Source organism: Mytilus californianus, unplaced genomic scaffold, assembly GCF_021869535.1.
Source record: "Mytilus californianus isolate M0D057914Y unplaced genomic scaffold, xbMytCali1.0.p SCAF_5, whole genome shotgun sequence".
Classification (NCBI taxonomy): Eukaryota; Metazoa; Mollusca; class Bivalvia; order Mytilida; family Mytilidae; genus Mytilus; species Mytilus californianus.
This window is the reverse complement of record NW_026262701.1, coordinates 72,184,336-72,208,024: the sequence shown is the minus strand read 5'-3', so window position 1 is coordinate 72,208,024 and position 23,689 is coordinate 72,184,336. Positions and strand designations below refer to the sequence as shown.

General features: G+C 32.1%; 1 protein-coding gene across 4 annotated transcripts; it reads right to left on the bottom strand.

The window, feature by feature from the left end:
• Nucleotides 1-1,079: 1,079 nt before the first annotated feature.
• On the bottom strand, nucleotides 1,080-23,081 carry LOC127703016 (GA-binding protein alpha chain-like). 4 transcript variants are annotated; one of them, XM_052207389.1, is made up of 13 exons: nucleotides 23,015-23,081; nucleotides 19,876-19,967; nucleotides 17,845-18,028; nucleotides 14,481-14,655; nucleotides 14,082-14,166; nucleotides 13,233-13,304; nucleotides 11,197-11,358; nucleotides 10,720-10,932; nucleotides 9,671-9,757; nucleotides 9,208-9,291; nucleotides 5,220-5,443; nucleotides 4,795-4,939; nucleotides 1,080-4,449 (listed from the first exon to the last, which is right to left on the bottom strand). In XM_052207389.1, exons 2-13 carry the CDS (start codon nucleotides 19,952-19,954, stop codon nucleotides 4,424-4,426), a joined length of 1,536 nt encoding a protein of 511 aa, XP_052063349.1. In that variant the 5' UTR covers nucleotides 19,955-19,967; nucleotides 23,015-23,081; the 3' UTR covers nucleotides 1,080-4,423. The 4 variants fall into 4 exon arrangements, with proteins under 4 accessions (XP_052063349.1, XP_052063352.1, XP_052063350.1 ...); XM_052207392.1 differs by having other exon boundaries at nucleotides 9,689-9,757; XM_052207390.1 differs by having other exon boundaries at nucleotides 22,888-23,024.
• Nucleotides 23,082-23,689: the final 608 nt, after the last annotated feature.

Sequence of the window (23,689 nt, the reverse complement as noted above, 5' to 3'; positions counted from 1 at the left end):
ATGACTGAAGGAACAGGCAAAATAATCACCATGAAAATTAGATGTGCTAATGCTATACATACAACTGCACAGCAAGTATCATTTACTTACTATTAGGGGTTCCCTAGATGTCCAGATGCTGATCAAGGATTTTGAAAAAGAGGGGTCCCCCAAACTGAGCAACATTAGAAGAACATGTAATAAAATGCTCTGCTGGGCGCAGCTAGATACGACCGCAGAGGTCGAACCCTGAACAGTAGGGGCAAGTATTGACACAACATTCAAGCTTGATACAGCACTGAATTTGGATTGTGATTAAATATTTGACACAGCATAGGTTTCTGAAACAGAATGAATGTGGTCTAAGAACTTAAAAAATTTTTAATTTACCTATTCAAACCATATCATTATTATTTGCTTTTATATATAAATCAGAAATAACCAATTTAAAATGGAATATTTTAAAGAAAAAAAAATCCCTCCCCCAAATGTTTTGAACCACCTTATGATTCATTACCCCCAAAAATCAATCCCAGCCTTCCCTTTGTGGTATGGTACCTTGCAGTACAATTTCAGAGAGATCTATACACTTGAACACAAGTTATTGTCTGGAAACTAGAAAAATGCTTGTTTTTTGCCACTTTTTTACCCCTAATTCCTAAAATTCTGAGGCAATTACCCCCAAAATCAATCCCAGCATTCCCTTTGTGATATGGAACCTTGTGGTACAATGTTAGAGAAATACATACACTAACACACAAGTTATGTCTGGAAGTTACAAAAATGCTTATTTTTGGCCCCTAATTCCTTAACTGTTGGTACCATAACCCCCAAAATCAATCCCAACTTTCCTTTTATGGTATTGAACCTTATGGTAAAATTTCATAGAGATCCATTCACTTAAACTAAAGCTAGAGTGCAATAAACCAATGTGTCTTCCGACGACGACGACGATGCCAATGTCATACCAATATACGACCGCAAAATTTTTTTTTGCGGTCGTATAAATAGGTCTATGCATTGACCATATATGTAGCTCCATAAGGGGCCTACCCCCCTGCCCCCTTAAAGGCACCTCATGATTTCCAAACAACACAATGTATGTACAAGATTTTTTAATTTATAAAGGTTTTCACTATATACAAGTCAACAAGTGTATAAACAATGCATAATCAAATGTGGTCTTTGACATTATTTACAATAAGGTAATAAATGCACATTATAACTCAACATAAAATGTAACAAATTAATAAAAAGTCTTCTATATATAATGAATAACAGGACTAGGACATATCTACAAATTTTTCAGTTCACTATTTTTAATCAGAAATATGCTCTGTACAAGTTATTTTTCTTTATTACAGTGCTATATTCGGTTAAAAAAAAAACTTCTGATAGTAATAGATTAATGGCATTTTATGTTTGCCTTAAAAGAGACAAATATTTACATATTTAAGATTTTCAATGAAAAAATAAATCAAATGCATCCGAAGCACTTTTCTGGATTTACCTTTGTCTGGAACGCTAAAAGCTAAAAATTTGAAAGATATAATAGCTCATTCTGCTTCAATCAAAACAATTATAATTATAATAATTCAATTTGCTCTATTTCATATTTACATATATTATGGAAATTAGAAAAAAAGGTGGTATGAATGTCTATGTGAGAAATATAACAATTATGGATTTCTAACAATGAGCCTCAATGCCAACAAAGGCCTGAGTCCTCAAAACATAGATCTTGATGACATTACAACACAACTATGTTGCACTATATAGAAAGACCATGCCGAGGGTAAAATATGATTTCACTTGTGCAGTCAATATAATACACTGTATACATTAAATGTACTTTGGATGAAAAAACAAGCATACAATTGTTTGATGGCATATGAAAGAAAATAACATGCAATATTTAATGTAATGGCTTAGATTAATATCATTGGTTCTAATATTACTCTTGACAGGATCAGTTCTTCATTGAACAATACATTTCTTCACGATTTAACACTTGCTGCTTTCAAAGCAACTATGGATTTGTATTTCACTAAAGTCTACTTATATTCATGTTTTACCATTGCTAACAACAACCTCAGCACTTATTATTGTAGACAATGACAGATCCATCAAAATGAAGTTTTGGGTGGATCCATTTTTAAAGATTTTTTTTATTAGTCTATGAAATGGCAGTCTGTACCCCTCAAAATGTTTTGGCCCATTACTGCCATATTATTGAATACACAGTATTTGGTAATATCAATTTAAGGATGAAGGGGAAAAAAGGTTTTGTTAGGTTGAGTCCACTTTTGTTTTTTTATAATGGGTCAAGATCACTGTTTATTCAGTTATAACATCAACAAGATAACACATTTGCATAGATTCCACAAATAGTTGTTACTGAATCATATTTTCCAAATGTGCAAATTCTTTTTTTTCTTGTTATGTTTTTTGCAATTATTGAGAAAAAAATGTATATTCGGGGAATAAAACCACAACATTACAACTTGAAGAACATTACATTTTCTTTTACAAATATTGTTAAAATTGAGGTTCACACAAACTTAACTACATTTAACAAACAGAATGTTTTGATTTGAGATACTGACCTATGCATCAATGACATATTTACAAAATGATTGAAAAGTATGGAAATTTTGTTTAAAAAAAAGGAGATCTTGAACAATTCTGAGATTTTCATATTTCAAAACAGATAATAATACCCTGTTGAACTGAAGACTGACTTCTCTACTGTTCCAACAGTCTACCACAAATAGTATTTTTTTTCGATAACATGGAACAAATAATCTATTAATTTACATACATATACAATGATGTATACAACTTCTAGAAATGTGCACATATGAATATATTAAGGCAATGGTTGTTTCAATTATAAATATAGATACTGTACAAGCATTAAAAAAATACTCGAAAACAGGAATATCAATTCACAAATACTTACATCTTTGTACATTATTAAAAAATCAATGCCATCTTTTTCATTTTTTTTATCACCTTCAATTTTCCTTATACGTTAGAATTCTTCTTATAGATTACTACTAATAAAGGGGTGTTTAACGACCTTGACTACCCATGAGGGTATCACACCTTTTTTTTTTTTTAACCTTATTGCCTAAAGATCAAGATGTAAAAATTGTTCACCAAAGCCCCATTATTTCAATAATTAATAAAATTATTTAAAATATTGATACATTTAATTTATTTCACCATCTTCTCCAGATGTAAACAATCTCCAATATATATGGAACTTGAAGAATTCAAACATTGGTACTGTTTTCCTTTAAATCCAGTTCCAATTGACAGAATAACTAAAAATATTCATGTTTATATTTGAAAGCATAAACAACTATATACAAAATGCATCCATCAGTCAGAGGCATGTAAGTGCGTCTGGGAGGCAATTAGTGTTTCAGGAGGATAATTTTTGATATCTCATGGGAAAAATAACCAGATGTCTGCGATGATTAGTTTAAGCTAGTAAAATCTAAATGAATGGACACCTATCTAAATTAAATTTACAAAAGTCACTCATAAAAATAATAATTTAAAAGAGAAGCCTTGTTCTCAACATAACTTGTGTAGATAATTTTGAAAGTTACTTGTTTAAGTAATGCCCCTGACCGTCTATTGCTATTTTATTTTACAAACAAAATTGTTTTGCCAAAGACAAAATTCTCATCATTTCATTTCATTTCAATATTTACAATACATATATTAGTTCAGACCCTGAGCACTAACATTTTATTCCTGATTCAGGATATATGTACATATGACCAGCACAATGCATATAAAATCAAATATTTAAGCTGCACTTTAGATCACAAGACATAGCATTTTACTTGCATACATTTCCAGCAAATTAAAACCTTCAGACAGAATTTTTCCTCAAAATAAGTTAAGAATTTTATGTTCAAAAGTTAAAAATTCAATTGAATCTTTTTTCACAATATTTTAAAGTTCATTGAATCTGCAAGATATTATCAATACCGGAACCTCATTTCTTTTAAATGTTGTACAGAAAATGTCTTATTTTAAAAAGTAAATAATACCATAAGATAACAATTTTGTATTCAACATTTTGACATTTTCAATCTGGAAACAGCTTTTTCGCTAAAGGAATCAATTTCAAAAAGAAAAATATTCAACTAACATTTTTGAAAACAAATGTTGTTGGAACAAGAATCTAATAATAAAAGTTATAAAGCCCAAAATTAAACTTGCATACTAAAAATAGCTTTTTCAGTTGTAGTTGAGTTCCCAGACAGTTCTTTAATTTTTAAATAGTTAACAAGTTTCAACTAAAACAACCTGACAGGCAAGAAAATAATATTTCTGCACATATCTATACAAAATATTATAAATACTGTACAGACAAATGGTCCAACATTTGAACAGGAGGATAATCACAGAATCTGTTTTACTATCATGATGTTGTCATTGCTATTTGTACTGAAATGAAAAAATATATATATTTCCAATGAATTTGATATGTTAAATTAAAAATCATATAATAATATTGAAACAACCTATTAGTTTTTCTCATCTACAGCATGATACTTTCAAATTCTTTCATGAGTAAAATATCCTCATTTGTATTTTTGTATTGGTTGAAAAGAATGTATTCCATATGAACTTCTTAATTCATCATAGAGTGTAGCAAACGCTAACATACTAACATGTTATAAGAACAGGTATGAAAGCCCTTGTCTTAGCATATTTTATTAGTAATTGCTGAGTTATGTACATACACCTTTTATCCCTTTCATCTATACTTATATTTAATTTAAAACTTACATGTGCCTGGTCGCAAAGATTCTCTTACTCTCTGCAACTTCCTTTCGGCACAAAAAGTAACAAGTCTATTGAGTTCTCCTGCAGTATATCCTAACAGCATTTTCAGATCACACACAAACTTGTATACAAATCTTTTTCCATGTACCTGTCAAAATTCATTACGAAAATTTGAATTTTACAGTTTTAAATCATTCTAATAGAGACATATATATAGAAATAAATCTATTAAAATTAACATATTCAAATATCACTGAAAATGGGAGACAACTCTTATCGGATATTCCATGATGTGGGACAAAGTAAATAAATCTGACAGCCGATTTTCAGTTTTCCTGAAATTTGAGGATATAGCAAATTACAACAGCTGGCCACTTGATTTATTATTGCAGATATCAATAGTATTTGATCATCTAAAAATAACTGACCTTTGCAATCATATCCCCATCATAGTAATATCTAAGTGCTCTACTAAGTTTCTCATAGTTCATAGTTGGTTTATTTTTCCTCTGACCCCACAACTGGGCCACCATTTCTGGGTTATTCAATTTAAATTCTCCTTCATCACCGACCCATTGAATCACTTCCCTACAGTCTTTATCTGTCAGTAGTTCTAATAAAAACTGCCACAGCTGAATCTGTCCATTGTTTCCTACAAAATCAAAGAAATATTAAGTTGAATGTCCCAATAATCAGTCAGGAGACTTACTTAAATGAGTGATTTTTTAAATCACTGATTCAAGTAACATTATGTCCATAAAGGTTGGAAGTAAGAGTTGTCTTTCTTTAATAATCACCTATTTAAGTACTGTGGATTCATTTATTTTCGTTGGTACCAATTTTCGTGGATTAAGGAAAACTTGCATGTTCGTGGAGATTTAATTTCGTGGTTTTGCCGAGGTCAGCATTGAAGCCCTTAGAAAATTTGTTATTCGTTGAACATTTAATTTCGTGGTTAACCTGTATCCACGAAATCCACGAAAATTGGTATCCAACGAATAATAATGAATCCACAGTAGTACAAATTAATCACTAGACTAAGTGATTTAATTTTATTGTAGCTTTAAATATAGAATACTAATGATCCAGGGACTAATTATGTTGCTAAAATTATCAGAACCAACATCTGTGTTGATAGGATGACCGGGTCATGTCAGGTGATGACCTTGTACTAAATCTAGGATAATGACATAAAAATCACTTTTTAAGTATCATACCTCAATTTCCTTCCAAAAAAATAACTTCTTTAAGTATCATTATTTTAATAACCCCCACTAATTTCAACACCTCCGAACAGTGAAATTTTGATAGCGAACAGTAGAATTAAATTACATAATCTATAAGATGAAACCTTAAATTTTACAGGAAAAATACTCCCACTGCTGGGAAAAATCTGTTAAGAAAGTAACAGTTCATTATGGAAAGCCATTTTTATAGCATTTTTTCAACTAAAATAGAATTTGCAGCTAAATGATTTCATCAAAGGCACAAACCTTGCTGCTTAAAAGAAGCAAAAAGTTAATTTTTTCCAATTTTACTAATGAAAAGATATTATCTAAACCTATGTGTTTAAAATTTTGGTAAAACTACAAAATCACAATTTGTGACAAAACTTTGAATTTGCTACTTAAATAAGTGATTTAAAAATCACTTATTTCAATAAGTCCCCTGACTGATAATCACTTTAAACCTACAAATACAGAAATGCTATCAATATAAACAAGAATGTGTCCATAGTACACGGATGACCCACTTGCACTATCACTTATCTATGTTCAGTGGACCGTGAAATTGGGGTCAAAACTCTAATTTGGCATTAAAATTAGAAAGATCATATCATAGGAAACATGTGTACTAAGTTTCAAGTTGATTGGACTTCCAACTTCATCAAAAACTACCTTGACCAAAAACTTTAACCTGAAGCAGGACAGACGGACGGACCCACAGACCGAAAACATAATGCCCCTAAGTGAGGCATAAAAAATAAAAAGATGTGGTATGATTGCCAATTGCCAATGCCAACTCTCCGCCAAAGACAAAATGACATAAACATGTTTAACTCCACCAAATACTTTAAATGCCTGTCCCACACCATCAGCCTTTAATTTAAGTGTGTTGTTCTTTGCTGTCTGCCATAATCGGTTTTTGGCTGAATGGTATTTTCTTAAATCAGGTAATTTTCCTCTTTTGATTTGTTTCACATTTGTAACTCCAGGGCCTTTTATAGCTTACTATACAGTTATATGTTTTGCTCACTGTTGAAAGCTGTACCTGCAATTGCTTACAGCCTTGTCCTTTAGCCTTCTGGTGGATAGTTGTCTTAATAGAAATCATTCCACATCTCCTCATTTTTTTGGAAATACAGAAATGTTTTTATTCCAAATGTTTTGAGTTAAGACCAGGGGAAGCATTGTAAAAAAGAAACCGAATCAGAATATGCTGTGGTGCATTATGATGAACCATTTTCCAACAAGCTACATTGTTTTTTTTTACATCTGTCTTAAACTGCTAATAAATCATACTAAAGTTATCATAATATTATAATCATATTTTCATATACATATATGTTGTTGTCTTTTTACATTTTATCCTAACACAGAAATTAAGCAATTCAACTGTTTTCATTCTCAAATTTTTCTAATAAATTCCACTCTGAACTATATAGCAATAATCAAGAGATTACTTTTGTTAATTGGAAAAAAATAAACCTGTAGTTAAAAGTCAGAGGCAGCTGCCTCACAATACATTGAACACAAGCAGAAATAAAATGCTCCGCTGGGGCGCAGCTTGATACGACCGCAGAGGTCGAACCCTGAACAGTTGGGGCAAGTATGGACACAACATTCAAGCTTGATACAGCACTGAATTTGGATTGTAATTAAATATTTGACACAGCATAGGTTTCTGACACAGAATGAAAGAACTTAAAAAATTTTAATTTACCTATTCAAACCATATCATTATTATTTGCTTTCATATATAAATCAGAAATAACCAATTCAAAATGGAAAATTTTAAAGAAAAAAAAGGAAAAAAAAAATCCCCCCCCAAAATTTTTTGAACCCCCTTATGATTCATCACCCCCAAACTCAATCCCCGCTTTCCCTTTGTGGTATGGTACCTTGCAGTACAATTTCAGAGAGATCCATTCACTTGAACACAAGTTATTGTCTGGAAACAAGAAAAATGCTTATTTTTGGCCCCTTTATGGCCCCAAATTCCTAAACATTTATGGCAATTACCCCCAAACTCAAACCCAGCTTTCCCTTTGTGATATGGAACCTTTCAGTACAATTTCATAAAGATCCATACACTTACACACAAGTTATTGTCCTGAAACTAGAAAAATGCTTGTTTTTTTGCCCTTTTATGGCCCCTAATTACTATAATTTTGAGGGAATTACCCCCAAAATCAATCCCAGCCTTTCCTTTGTGGTATGGTACCTTGCAGTACAATTTCAGAGAGATCCATACACTTGAACACAAGTTTTTGTCTGGAAACTAGAAAAATGCTTATTTTTTGCCCCTTTTTTGCCCCAAATTCCTAAACGTTTAGGGCAATTACCCCCAAACTCAATTCCAGCTTTCCCTTTGTGATATGGAACCTTGTAGTACAATTTCGTAAAGATCCATACACTTACACACAAGTTATTGTCATGAAACTAGAAAAATGCTTGTTTTTTGCCCCTTTTTGGCCCCTAATTCCTAAAATTTGGAGGCAATTACCCCCAAAATCAATCCCAGCGTTCCCTTTGTGATATGGAACCTTGTGATACAATGTCAGAGAGATTCATACACTTACACACAAGTTATTGTCATGAAACTAGAAAAATGCTTGTTTTTTGCCCCTTTTTGGCCCCTAATTCCTAAAAATTGGAGGCAATTACCCCCAAAATCAATCCCAGCATTCCCTTTGTGATATGGAACCTTGTGGTACAATGTCAGAGAGATCCATACACTTACACACAAGTTATGTCTGGAAGTTACAAAAATGCTTATGTTTGGCCCCTTTTTGGCCCCTAATTCCTTAACTGTTGGTACCATAACCCCCAAAATCAATCCCAACCTTCCTTTTGTGGTATTGAACCTTATGGTAAAATTTCATTGAGATCCATTCACTTAAACTAAAGTTAGAGTGCGAAAACTAATGTGTCTTCGGACGACGACGCCAACGTCATACCAATATACGACCACAAAATTTTTTTTGCGGTCGTATAAAAATAATGACATCAAAAGTTCACAACATAGTTTGACAAGATGGACCAATGTTTACATCATATGGCACAATCAACAAAACGCTTTAGGAGTAGCGAAATATACATGTAATGGTCTCAAGCTGGGGATTGGCTAACCAAAAATGACACAGAACAGTTTGAAGGCCATGATAAGTGGAGCAAGACATATTTATTTCTTTACCTGTTCTGTTGCCATGAGACAATCTTTCATCACCAGTAATTCTTGGAGATCTTGGTCTGTGTTGTTTTAAATGTTTAAGTCTTCCTACAACATACAAAAAAGTGAATTGTAGTCATTATTCTCATTTACATTTTGACTTAATGAAGATTTGTCAGATTCTTTAAAAAAAAATTCAAGATAATCCATATAGTTGATCTAATGTTCTGAAGAATAAAACAGTGCTAATAAACTGTAACCCAGAAATATTAAACTCATGTAAAGCATTTTGCACAACAAATACTAAAAAACCCAAAATACTATCAAAAGTGCAAATAAAAGATCTTTAAAATGGCAATTTGGAATAAATTATCGTTTTATGTCCAGTCAAGCAGGGATCTAAAGATTTGTGCACAATAATGAAAGAAAACAATACACTATGTTTTTCATGAAAATGTCACATCAACTTTTTATTTCTATTTTTCACCTGTCAGATTCAACATACCATCCTGTTGTCCAGATGTTGACACTGTAATTGTTGTAATAGCATGTGGTGTTGGTGTCTGCATAACAGCTGGAACAACAACAAAAAATAATGTCAAAATATAATATGTAAATAGATTTGCAAAGTAGTTTCAATTATTTTCGAAAATATGTATACACCAGTCAGCATACGGTAATGTGAAAGTTACCAAACAACACAAAAAAAACCCCAAAAGACATGTAATGTTTCAGTTTTTCTGATGAATTTTAATCCAGAAAAGCGCTTCAGAAACACTAAATAAATAAAGTGTTATTTACATCTTCAGCATCTAAAATTGTTTTACGTTTGGTTTTAATACAGATTACAACTTTTTTTATTATTTTCTTTAAAAATTCCAACATAAACTGTTGACACAGAGATAACTAGAGTAATAACAATAAGAAGTTGTGAGAAATAAAAACAGAAATATAATGTTCACAGTGTAATTAAATAAAACTATTATTAAATACAACAAGCATTTTGAGAGTATTGCATGGCAATACATAGTCCCCTACTGGTTAAAAATGCATTGTACTGGAACAAAATGCTAACTTGAACAATAACTTGTCATGGTGTAAACTATATAAGAAATATCAAATCAATATTTTCAACTTGACAAGCATGACGAAAAAAAGTGAGGAAAACTGATTATTTGCATGAATTTTCTTAGTCTGAGGACCATAACTTTGCACAAAATCATCAGACCGGAACAAAATTCAAATTTGATATGTAGCTGGTTATGATAAAACTATATACCAAATATCAAATTAATATCTTCACGCACGAAGAAAAAAGTGTGGAAAACTGATTTGCCGGACTGACAGATGGACAGGAAGACGGACAGAGTGCAAACCTATAGTCCCCTTAGATTTTGTTGGTAGGGGACTAATAAAAAGCAATTGTTTTGTATACACATAGAGATGATGTCATTTTAAAAGCTGTTAAGAAGATGAATTACTGACAAAAAACTAAATTTACATTGTTCAAACATTTCCTTGTAATAATTTTCTTACCAACAAATTTACACTTCCTTAACAACTCAAGATGTGTCCAAAAAATATCTCCTCTGTCAAAAGGTATCAATTTCACAAATTCTGGATGTGTCATTTCACATAACTGCCTGCCATTTATATGAAAGCTTTCTGCAGTTACTCCATCCAAATGGAATTCCTTGATAGCCCAGTCTATCCAATGTCTGACATGTAATTCACTCCACTGATTAGGATCTGAATAGATAAATCAAATTATGTCACAGAGGCAATGCAATAACCTTAAAAGCAGGCTATAATCTAAAACATTTCAATATACTTTGAATAAATCATTTAATAAAATATTAATAGTATTGTATTTAATAAAGTATTTATATCATTGTAACATTTGTAAACAGAATTTGAAAATAAAAAGCACTAAACATATTCTAAGAAAGACAACTCTTGAAAGGTTCAAATCATAAAAATTACTGTTATGGAAATAGTTAATAAATGTTTTACCAAATGGAATCTTTAATCTTTCCTGCTCCCGTCTAAAATTCTGGTCAACAATCCACCGTGTAACATTTTCTGACTCCTCTGGTAAGGGAATGACGACTTTCGTCTGTTGCTTCTTGTGTGGTGTTATTGTTTGTACTGGAGGTGGTGGCGGTGGTGGTGGTTCTGTGTAAACAAATTGTTGTTTTAAAAATTGCCTCCATAAGCATCAGTGTTCTCCATTTTTCACTTAGGTAAGGTGGGTGTTTTAAAAAAATCACTTGCAACCGGGTGTTTTTTTTTGTTTTAACATTTCCAAACCGGTTTTTTTTACTGTTGGAGGGGGTCACAAAATGAAGGACTAGTATGGTATTCACATTTAATAAAATTGAACTGTTCTTCTGCTATCACTGCTAGCCATTTATTTGACAAATTAGTTTTGTGGATCTCGGATAGCAGATATGGCTTTTGTAGGACTCCCTCCACCTGCATACATGGCATATGCATAGCTTATAGATCCAAGTTTCTGTCCTGTTCCTCGCTTTAGTGCTGTATTTTTGGAACACAGAGCAGTAATATCCTCCTTCTGTGATGATTAACCATTTAAAGTTCTGTTCATATTTATCAAATGAGGGGTAACCTCTCAATGTAATGACTATCTCTTTTATGAGGGGTACATTTAACAAGATACAAATGAGCACATATTTATTTTATTAACAGAAAATTTTCCCAAAGAACTATACATCTATTTGGTATTATATGGTCAAACCATGTCCAAGAATTTTGTAATATTCCTGGACTTATATCTTCTTTATCATTAAAAATAATGGGACCTTCTTTTAGAAAAGTTGGTCCGAATACAACGATTTTCCCCCTTTTAAGTTAAAAAATCTAAGTTTTTCTCTTTTCTTTTTTTCAACAGAATTAACATAACCTCTTGCCAGAGAGACAGTCCCTCATTTAAGGGATATCCCTCATTTGGGGGATTGTTCCCAACCTGTTTATCTTCGCGATCACTTGTGTGCCTTTTACGTTGATTTGATACCTTTTTTGTTTCCATTTCAACAATTTCAATACAACTATCCGTTTTAGTTGACTTATTTGGCCTAGAATTTTCCTTACCACCATCGTTATCTGCCTTTCTCTCCCCCCGATCAATAAAAGAAAACATTGAAATTTGACTATCCGCCATTTTTGTCAATGAAAACAATCAGCGAGGCGCGATTAGTATTTAATTTTTTACTGTGCGGAACCAAAATAAATCCGGAATTTGAAAAAAAAGCTGACCACCTCCTAAAATGGAAAGGTGGTCGGCTTTGAAAAGAAGGTGGTCGGCACACCCGGCTTAAATGCCGAATGGAAAACACTGAGCATTCTACTTGAAACTTCCAATTTCTATGTAATAATCTGGTAAGTTTTAATATTTTTCTTAAAACATTATATCTTTTTTTTACATATGGGTCTGTATTTTTTCATAAATCATTGTAAATATCAAACTGTTTAAGAAATAATTTTAAAAATACTTTTTATCATTAAAAGAAAACCAACAACATTGATGCAGAAATACTGTCATGATTTCAAAATTTCATAATTAAATAGACTAAAAATGTTCCCACAATGCAAACATTCAATGTAATTGAACAGCTGTTTTAAATTAGTCAAACCTCACTGATTTTTGTTGAAAAACTAAACATTTTAATGTAAGAGCATTCTTTTTTTAAATAAATGGACCCTCATATCTCATCTCTTTTTTTTTAAATGTTTTTTCTTATTTGGATAATAAGGTTTAATGGCAGATCTTTGATTGTGTTACATTTTTCACAAATTTTATAAATATGGGACAATTGTATTGACATCTGCCTATAGTTGAACACTGCATGTTGCCTCTTTATTATTTAGATGTCTTTTGGTCAATTTACTATTGGATTGCTCTCTCATTATATATAATTAACATATACCACACATCTCCATTTATTTATATTCTCATCTATTAGTATTTTGTATTCACAGCTTCATAAAAAGACTTATGTGTAACCCTGTATTTATACAACAATCCTTACCTTCTACAATCTGTGGCTCTACTTCATCAGCTGGTTTCAGTATGTCAACAATGTTTATTTTGGGTTTTACACCTGCAAAGTCAAATTACTTTTGATTATTATTTATTCTATAAATGAAGCATGGCATAATCCCCTCCTAATTTTGAGGGATCATATAATCCTCCAAAAATTTTCATCTGTAAAGAAAACTAGAAAAAGTGAGGCACATTTGATCAAAAGAACTTACAGTAACATTCTTAATGCTCTCTGTAATTGTCATTACAATTACAAATTTATTTAGATAATTAAAATATTGAAACAATAATCAATTTGTTGGTAGAAATAATCATGGTCAAAACCATCAACTAGAAAATCATAGTCAACAAAAAGTTATTTCCTTTACTAACATGTGGATCACAGCAACCTTATATATTGCATTGGTGTGCATGTAAAAAACTAGATAATTTTATATGTCAAGCTAATAATCTGACAAACACTTCTGCATTTTATGCCTTAATCTCCATCGCCTAGATATAGCCTTTTGTGCTGATGCAGCGTAAAGCAATCACCTTAATCTCCATCTGTATCTTTGGTAGGTAGAAAAATCTATGGCCTTTATAAAATAATCTATGAGTGGTTGGTTATCAATATTCTATTTTATTCCATTGGTTGCCGGTCTTCACCTAATATTAAATTCTGTAGGTGGTCCATTCTAGACTAATAACAATGCAATTACATATCATTTTTTTCTTCTACTGGTAAGAAATGCATAATCAAATAGCCTGTTAGAACAAAAACTAAACTGGAAATCAATGGTCTTGTTTTATATGATTTCTTATCAACAGTTTAACAACATAATGTAGACCTTACCTGGCTGTGATTTAATTTCTAAATTAATTTGTACCATGCCTTCTCCTTGTACACACTGGTCTACTAAACTTTTGGTTGTATCAAGCTGAAAATTAAGAATCATGTATGAGTTAACTATTTGAACCTTTATACCTTTAAAGAAAACAATGACACTTTAAGCATATAAACTATTGGGTTATTCCAGTATAACTGAATACTTTAATGTGATTTAGTTGAAAATCTCTTCATTCCTGACTTTCTATTGTGCAGAGTAATGCATGTATACACTTGCATGACACAAATTTATCATTGGCAATTTTTTGTTTATTTGCCCTGCAACCCAATGAAATTTTTCTATTACTTCACATACTGGTATTTACTGTTTAACGTTTAATTCTCAGTAGAAACACCACTCCTTACCTGTATGGCATCTTGGAGATAGAATTGATGGTCAGAAAGCGAACACTGTAATCTCATTTCAAGGAGAGTTTTGAGAGTAGCAAGAGGTTCAGCGATGTCCATATGTTGTATAATCAGGTTCTGGTATTGTGGAGCTGTTCCTTGATGTTGTATAACCTCTTCTTCATAAACAACTCTGAAAAGTCACAATTCTGATAAAGATATATGATATACGCATATTTCTCTAATTCTTAGCCGATTTATACTTTCTTCTGCCAGTTGATTGTTTTTTTCTTTTAGAAAGTACACATGTTTTTGCAGATCGCTGAAGCTAATATTTAAAATGCTTACATTTGTACCCAAGCTTCACCTTATGACCTTTTTTATTTGAAAATTCTACTGTTTGAGAGGAGAGATATCGTATCACACTCAATGCAGTGTCATATATAATTAGAATCTATTTATGTAATTATCCTAGTAAGCATAATTCAGAACCATCCTGCACTGCACCACTTACCACATATCAAACATTTGTACTAAATTGCATTCTCTTATGAAAATATCATATTGCCACCAATTGATCTTTGATTAATAATTGTAAGTTCATGAGGCCAAACTAAAAGAAACTTTTCTATCATGTAGCAAAAATGTCTTTGAGAGTTCATGTCTAGATCTAGAAAAGCCCACAAACCAGTAACTGCATTAAATCTGAGCATTTGTTCAGTTCTTACCCTAACTGTTCAAGTGAAAAAGAAAAAAAATAAATGTGGATAGTGTCCACATGTGGACACAGATGATGCCCCCTCTTGCATATCATATAGTTATAAAGGGACATAACTAGTACAAATGTTTGATATGTGGTAAGTGGTGCAGTGCAGGATGGTTCTGATTTAGGCTTGCTAGGATAATTACATAAATAGATTCTAATTATATATGACCCTTTATAACTATATGATATCCCGTTTGAATGGTTTTACACTAGTAATTTTTGGGGCCCTTTATAGCTTACTGTTCAGTGTGAGCCAAGGCTCCGTGTTGAAGACCGTACTGTGACCTTTAATGGTTTACTTTTATAAATTTTGACTTGGATGGAGAGTTGTCTCATTGGCCAGGCCTCTACAATAACTTTTTTTCCAACTTGCCCAATAGGACAAGTACATACCAAAACTTACTTGTCCGAATGGAATTATAACTTGTCCAAAAATAAACCTTTATATTAACCTTTTTTTGCATTTTAGGTTGATTCAATGAACAAAATGAATTAAAACAATAGAACAGAATTTGATTTATATCTCTTGATATCCTTTTTCAAAAATATGAATCCAGAAAAACTGAATCTAGTCAAGTCTAGTCACAGGACTTCAGTTCTATTTTTCATCAATGCCAAAGTCTCATCAGACTCTGCACATCAGGCACAGTCTGTTAGGCCTGTCAGTCTACACTCATTTGGTTTGTATCCTGGTCTTTTGGGTTGATAAAATATTGATTATTATGATTAATGCCTTACTACAATCAGTTTTGTTTTTAATATATTAAAATGTTTATTCAAACACAATCAAATATTGTTTTGTCTAAATATGATCAAATATGATTTTATAAATTTTATGATCAAAAAATTTATCATATATTTATTATAAAGCAACAGAATAAGTAGGAAAACGAGGTACTGGTTTGTCTTGGTCCCGAAATGTCTCCAACCGTGCCGAACTGTCTATTAAACATGGAGCCGATTCGTTTCCGTGACGGTGCCCAACTGTCTTGTTACCTTATCTACAAAGCCACATTCGGTAAGACGGGTTTCCGAGAATAGTATGCGTTTTATCTGTTATAAAGTATCTGACAAAGAACCAGTTTTAAATTATCGGTCGCAAGTAAACATGTCAAACAAATATCTTCTTTTCTTGTTTTTTTTTTATTACTTTGATCAATGTTGATCATCAAAGTTGGATTTAATTTATTTTCAAACAGAAGGATTTTTACTTGTCCCATCGGACAAACTTGATATGACTTTTACTTGTCCGACCCTTTTTTCCTCTGGTACCGAACAATTGGACAAGCGTTATTGTCGAGCCCTGTTGGCACTCATACCACATCTTCTTATATCTACATAACTGAAGAACAGTAAAAGTGACGCTACCCAAATTTGAACTTGATCCGAGTTTTGTGGTAATAAGCATTGTGTGTAAGTCTCATAACATTCGGTTGAGGCTAACTTAAGTAGAGAACAGAAACTGAAAATTCAGCAATTTTTCTATATGTAAACACACATAACTCTAGAATGGTTGTGTATAAGTTTTATAACATTTGGTTGAGACAAACTAAAGTTAGAGAACGGAAACGAAAAATTCAGCAATTTTTATGTTTATAAATGGACATAACTCAAGAATGGTAAAAGTGTCACCACCAAATTTCGTACTTAATCTGTATTATGTAGTAATAAGCATTGTGTATAAGTTTCATAACATTTGGTTGAGGCAAACTAAAGTTAGAAGACAGAAACAAAAAATTTGTACTTGATCTTAGTTTTGTGGTAATGAATATTGTGTATAGGTTTCATAATGTTTGGTTGGGGCAAACTTAAGTTACAGAATGGAACCTAAAAATTTGCAATCTTTAGATTTATAAAGGGGCATAACTCAAAAATGGTTATTAAAGTGACACTACCCAAATTCAACTTGATCTGTGTTTTATCAGTGGAAGTCAAAATTAAACATTGCATTGTATAAAGCATTTATGGTAGTTGATTCAACAATAATCATGGACAAAGGAAGATAACTCCAATTTTAAAAATTACTTGATATTTAGAAGAAAATAAAAATTTTGCAATTTTTCAATTTATAAAGGAGCATAACTCTCGAACGGTTAAAGTGACAGCACCAAAATTCAAACTTGATCTGTGTTTTGTGGTAATAAGCATTGTGTATAAGTTTCATAACATTTGGTTAAGGCAAACTTAAGTTAGAGAACGGAAAATAAAAATTCAGCAATTTTTCCATTTGTAAAGGGGTATAACTCTAGAACGTTTAAAGTGACGCCACCAAAATTCAAACTTGATCTGTGTTTTGTGGAAATAAGCATTGTGTATAAGTTCATAACATTTGGTTGAGGCAAACTCAAGTTAGAGAACGGATACCAATTTTGGGACGTACAGACGGACAAGGGTAAAACTTAATGCCCCCACCGCTATGGCGGGGGCATAAAAAAGTACAAGGTAGATTTTTATGTATATATCTTGTTCCTTTAATACCAGCATCTGACAAACAGTAGTTACTTGAGAAGGCTCAGCAGAAGGCAACCTACATGATGTAAGTTGCTCACAATTTAAATGTTAATGCTGGTATCTTTCACAACTGTAACAGAATTACATGTAAAACAAGAAGTTTACCCATCAGTTGTAATAATTTCTGCCTGTGGCTGTTCCTCTTGATGTATTGTTTCTTCCAGTTGTAATTCTTCTTGCCCAACCTGAACTTCAACAATATTTCCATCATTTTCGTCTAAGTGTAGCTGTTTGGTGACAGGTTCTTCTTCAATTGCATTCTCATCATCTTCATGTGGTCTTTTCATTGCTGAAAAAGGTCATTGTATAAAACCGATGTATATGTTGTTGGAAGGTTTTAGATTATATTTATTTAAAACTTTGTTAGAAGCTCAATTTGTAAATTCTCCTTAGCTTTAATTAGCAACAAGTGTGTTTTAACAGATCCTTTTAAATCATGAATAGTATATGTGACTCATTCGTGTAAAAGTGCAAATATCACATGCATATTTTTAGAATCACAAGTGGTTTCAGTGATAGGAGCATGTTTGCAGATCTTGTATTCCTGATCATTTTTGCAGATCTTGTATTTCTGATCATTTTTGCAGATCTTGTATTCCTGATCATTTTTGCTGTTTACAGTTAACACAAGGTTAATACTTATCTAGACTATTATAGATTTTTCAAAGATAATAGGCAAACTCGAAAAATAGTCAAAGAGGGTCATTAAAGGGCAATTACTCCTGTAAGTGGTCAACTTATAATTGTAGTGAATACAATGGAGGTATACAAAGATCTTGCATTTCTGAGCATTTTTCTTGTTTTCAAGATATTACACAATTACACAATATAAATGCATTTTACCCTTATGTTCTATCATAAGCCATGATGGCCATGTTGGTTTATTGGGGGGGGGGGGGGGGGGGGGAGGGCTGAACAAAAAAACAAACTTCATACTATATATACCCTAAGGACCGTTCAGTTAAAGTTTGGTTGAAATTGGTACAGTGGTTTTAGAGGAAAGATTATTGTAAACGTGTACCAGTCGTGGACAATGGACACCAAATGATAGCAAAAGCTCAGGGCAAGGTGAGCTAAAAATAAACTGCTTTGCGGAGCGCAGCTGGATACGCCTGCAGAGGTCCAACCCTGAACAGTTGGGGCAAAAATGGACACAATATTCAAGCTTGATACAGGTCTGAATTTGGATTGTAACTAAATATTTGACAAATTATAGGTTTCTGAATAATTGTAGTCAAAGAACTTGAAATTGGTTATATGAATTGAATTTATATTCAATTAAAGATTTCTTGCTGTTGTGCAATACACTGTGCTGTTGCGCAATACTTGGTAAATCTGTTCTCAGACTATAAACAAATAAAGTTCAATTATTTCTCAATGTCATATTAGAAATTTATGAAAATCAAAAGGCAGCTTACATCAACAGATATAAACAATTCACCAAAGTTTCAGGAGAATTGCTGACAGTATTTTTGAGTTATTGTCCGAAAACTGGAAAATCCCCCCTTTTATAATGAATAAAACCCCATAACTCAGAAATGTAAAATGTAAAATTTTATAAAATTCTAAAGGGAGCTTACATCAATAGATATAAACAATTCACCAAAGTTTCACAAGAACTGCTGAAAGCATTTTTGAGTTTTTGTCTGAAAACTGGAAAATCCCCCTTTTTTTATGAACAAAACCCTGCAACTCGGAAATGTAAAATCTAAAATTTATAAAAATTGAAAGGGAGCTCATGTCAATAGATATAAACAATTCACCTCAATTTTTTGCAAGTTGGTGAAAGCATTCTTGAGTTATTGTCTGAAAACTGGAAAATCCCACTTTTTTTAATGAATAAAATCCCATAACCATTGATACATTGTAACTCGGAAACGTAAAATCTAAAATTTATAAAAAGCGAAAGGGAGCTCACGTCAATAGATATAAACAATTCACCAAAGTTTTATGCAAATTGGTTAAAGCGTTTTTGAGTTAATGTCCGACATGTTGACGACAGACGGACAGACGGACAATGCTATACCATAATACATTGTACGTCCTGTAAACGGGCGTATAAAAATAGGCGGGAGATACCAAGGGGACACTCATAGAAGTTTTTTTTGTTGTACTGCAACATGGTAATTAACTTACACATTGATATATAACCATCATCTGTCATGGTGACAGTAATAGTATTATTGCCATTTTCTCCATCTCCATTCTCTTCCATCGTAAACTAACTCCTAAAATTAAAAAAAAGAACTATATATATATATTGTAATCTCTTATTGACTTCTAAAAAATTAATATGAACCATAAACATGATAAACTAAGAGTTCCCATTGGATTCCAATATAAAATATATCAGTATCTTCCCTGCTCCCAATGGTTATTTTGTTTGATTCAAAAGCATTCTTTTAACACGGTCATGGCAGTTTATTTGGGAGCCCTTTTTTTCTGCAACCAGATATGGTTCTCTCTAAGACTCTGTCCATATTTCAATGTCAATATGGTACACTCAGTATTGAATATATTATACTGCATGGGTCATTCATGTCATTGTTGTACATATAGGCCTTGTGGTGACCTATACATTAAGTTGATTAAATCCACGTCATTTGGACTCTGTTACATGTAGATAGTTGTCTCATTGACAATCATGCCACATCTCCATATTTTATATATGGTACTCACTGATTTCAATTAAAATTAACAAGTTTACAAAATGTACATGATGTAGGTACTAACAACATTTGAACAAAAGTAGGAATAAAAAATGAACTTGCAATGACTACAAAGGAATTGAAAACAGGAGAGTTCACTAAGAAAGAACGTTTTAAACAAAAATGTCTTTCATGTTTTTTTAATTACATTTAACAACACAGAACAAGAATACACCACAAAGCTGTTCTGAGGCATTTAAACAGCTGCCATGAATTAATAAATGGTGAAACATGCATGTCATGTGTATTACAAGAATCTTTCTCAGTCAACACACAAGGTTTCACTCCCTTTGCATGCTTTATTGGGTGCTTTTATTGGGGGAGATCTCCTCTTGGTGGTTTTGAAAGTTAAACCTAAGTAAACTGGAATTTAACAGCATGAGCAGTAAGATAAACTACATATGTACAAAATGTATGATGACATTTTGTTTCAAATGTGACAATAAACATATTTGCACTTTTGGGTATAATAGCTTCAAATTACTCTAGATCTACACCGAGCTCCAAATAAACTTACTGCAACAATAACTAATTTTGACATTAACACAGGCTTCTCAAAATTTTGCTGGAACTTCAGACTGGTGAGGCTATTATTCTGTTGGGTAGAAAAATATTGGCAACTTGCCAGTTCTTATGTCCAGTTAACAAAAAATGTATGATTCAAAATTTTGCTACCAATATCATATTAAAATTTAAATGTTTAGATATGGTTTTTCTTATCCCATTATTGCATTTACATCTTAAATATTGTACATGCTTACCAGTGATATTGTTTGCCTCAAATTACAGCCGAAATTCGGCTTTTTCCCCTAGAGAAAATTCCCAATTACTAATAAATATGGCTTAAAATTCCTCCCAAAAAGTTTTACATTTTCCCCAAACAGTGATGGCATTATATTGGTAGTAATGATTGTAAATATCGTATTCATGTTATTATTTTGATATTAGAAAGCACTTTTGAGATCCGGTTTTCTGATCAGAATCATCATGGTGTTTGTAACACATGTGGTTTTCAATGCATTAAGTACCATCATTGCTTCTGTTTCTTTCCCCTCTTAGAAAAGTACCTTTCAGGTTGAAAATGTCTGACAACCAAAATATACATGAAAAAACAGTGCAAAAAAGACTGCAAAGGTCGGCAAAAAATCGGAAATGTGTTTAGAATAAAATATACAAATTTCAATAAAAAATATGCATTTTTCCCAATAAAATACGGTAGAGGTAGTTTTGAAAAAAAAACAACAATATCACTGCTTACTTTTTTTTAATCAATTCAAGATTTATTATATAGAACACTGTGAAATTTTTCAAAACTTATCGACTTTGAGTATATTTTACTAAACATGCCCTTTATCATTTTGTTAATCATGTTAATACCGGATACGTAACTTAAATCACTACTAGTTTCAGGGAAAACCCGTAATTTGCTGGATTTTCCCAATAACAGATTTTCTTCAAAATTTTTGTAGTCTGTGGTTTTTGGCAAGTCTGATGAAGCATTGTCTTCTGTTAGAACAAATGTCTGATTTCTTTGATAAATTTCTGGAAGCCTGCAAACATTTTATATTGTAATGCAAAATTTTGTGGGAACTTGTGCGACTTCAACATGTTTAACTAATGGCAGATACATTTGTACATTTTCATGCAAGTAAAAATACAACAATGTATATCTACAAGGATGCTTCTACTATCAGACTTTATAATCTAGGGCTGCTTAGCGGCCCTAAAATCGGATGGCGGCTCCAAAAAAATTTATACAAACATAAATTCCCAATTCAGGAAAAAATTTAAAATTCCATATTTCCGGAAATTATTTGTTTCCGTCGCCTATTTAGGCAACTATAATTTTTCATAGTTCAGTAGTCGAAGCGTTTTAAAATCTTGATAAGAATGCTGTTATGGTAGCATTTTATTAACAACGAACATTCATGAAATAGAATGTCGACACCTTATGGAACTGTTTCAAAAGTGAAGATGATCCAATTAATATTATAATACAATGGTTCAATGCTTAAATTTCCTGTTTCTTAGAGTTACACCTAGGCAGTTCCTTCATAAAATTAAAATCTATATAATTAACAGATTGCACCATAAATTTCACCTGTATCAACTTCAGGATCTTCATAAATCAAGAATAACATCAGGTCGTATTTGAATAAAACTGTATATCAAGAGTCAATCCAACATTTTTAGATGTTGCACATGTGCCCTTTCGAAACCTACGCCGTTTGATGTTAAACATGGCGGACATCTTGAACAACATGATTTTAAATCTTTGGAAACGCAGTCGTTCTCAGATAAATTCATAAACTTTTTAAAATTCAAATCGGAAGAGGAAATGATTGTCTGCTACAGCGCAAACCATTAATTTAATCAAAACTTCCGGAAAGCCAGACCACGCTCAACATCCTGTTTGGTCAAGCATTGCTTTTACAGTTACCTTTTCTTTGACACGCTGTAAAACTGTAATCCTAAAACAAAATATTATAAATGTTGAGATAGAGTTGATGACTGGACTTCAGAATTTACTTTATAAAACATTTTAAGGAAGTCAAAAGTTGTTTTACCCAAAGTTTTTGACCGGAAATTTCACTCAAACGGAAATGGCAGACAAAGACAAGTCTTCCTCTTGTTCACGTGATCAAATTTTTGAATACGTAATCAAATGTCATACAATATTTCGGAATACTGTAAAACATTATGAAACGAAACAACAAGATATTTTTAAAGGGGCATTAGCTACGAGCTGTAAAAAATATTAAAATATGATTCGCTTTTAACAGCCAGTTTGGTTCAATTTGGTCAAAATAAGCTAATAAAAATCGATGATGAATTAATCACTTGCGAGTGAATAATTCGACCTCATTGAATCCGTATTCATGTGACCTTCAATTTAACCCCTTAGCTGGAGATGGGTTACGCATGAATTAGGCGAGCTCAGTTATTAAAAGGAAAAGAATGTCAAGACAACATTGAAAGTGAAACAAGGGTAAACCATTTGATTGACTGATTCGATCCACAAAAAAATCATTCTTTTACAGGTAAAAACGATGATTAATATATATTTACCTTATAATATGAAATCAAACTGACCTAGAAAAATCCAATTGCACGAGTTCGCTATCTATTTATATCTATATTTATGTTTATATCGGGTTATATGACCGTCGGCAGTCTTCGGAGGTCACCTCGATAGTAATTTAGATGTCGTCTAGACTAAAATACACACGAAATGTTGATAC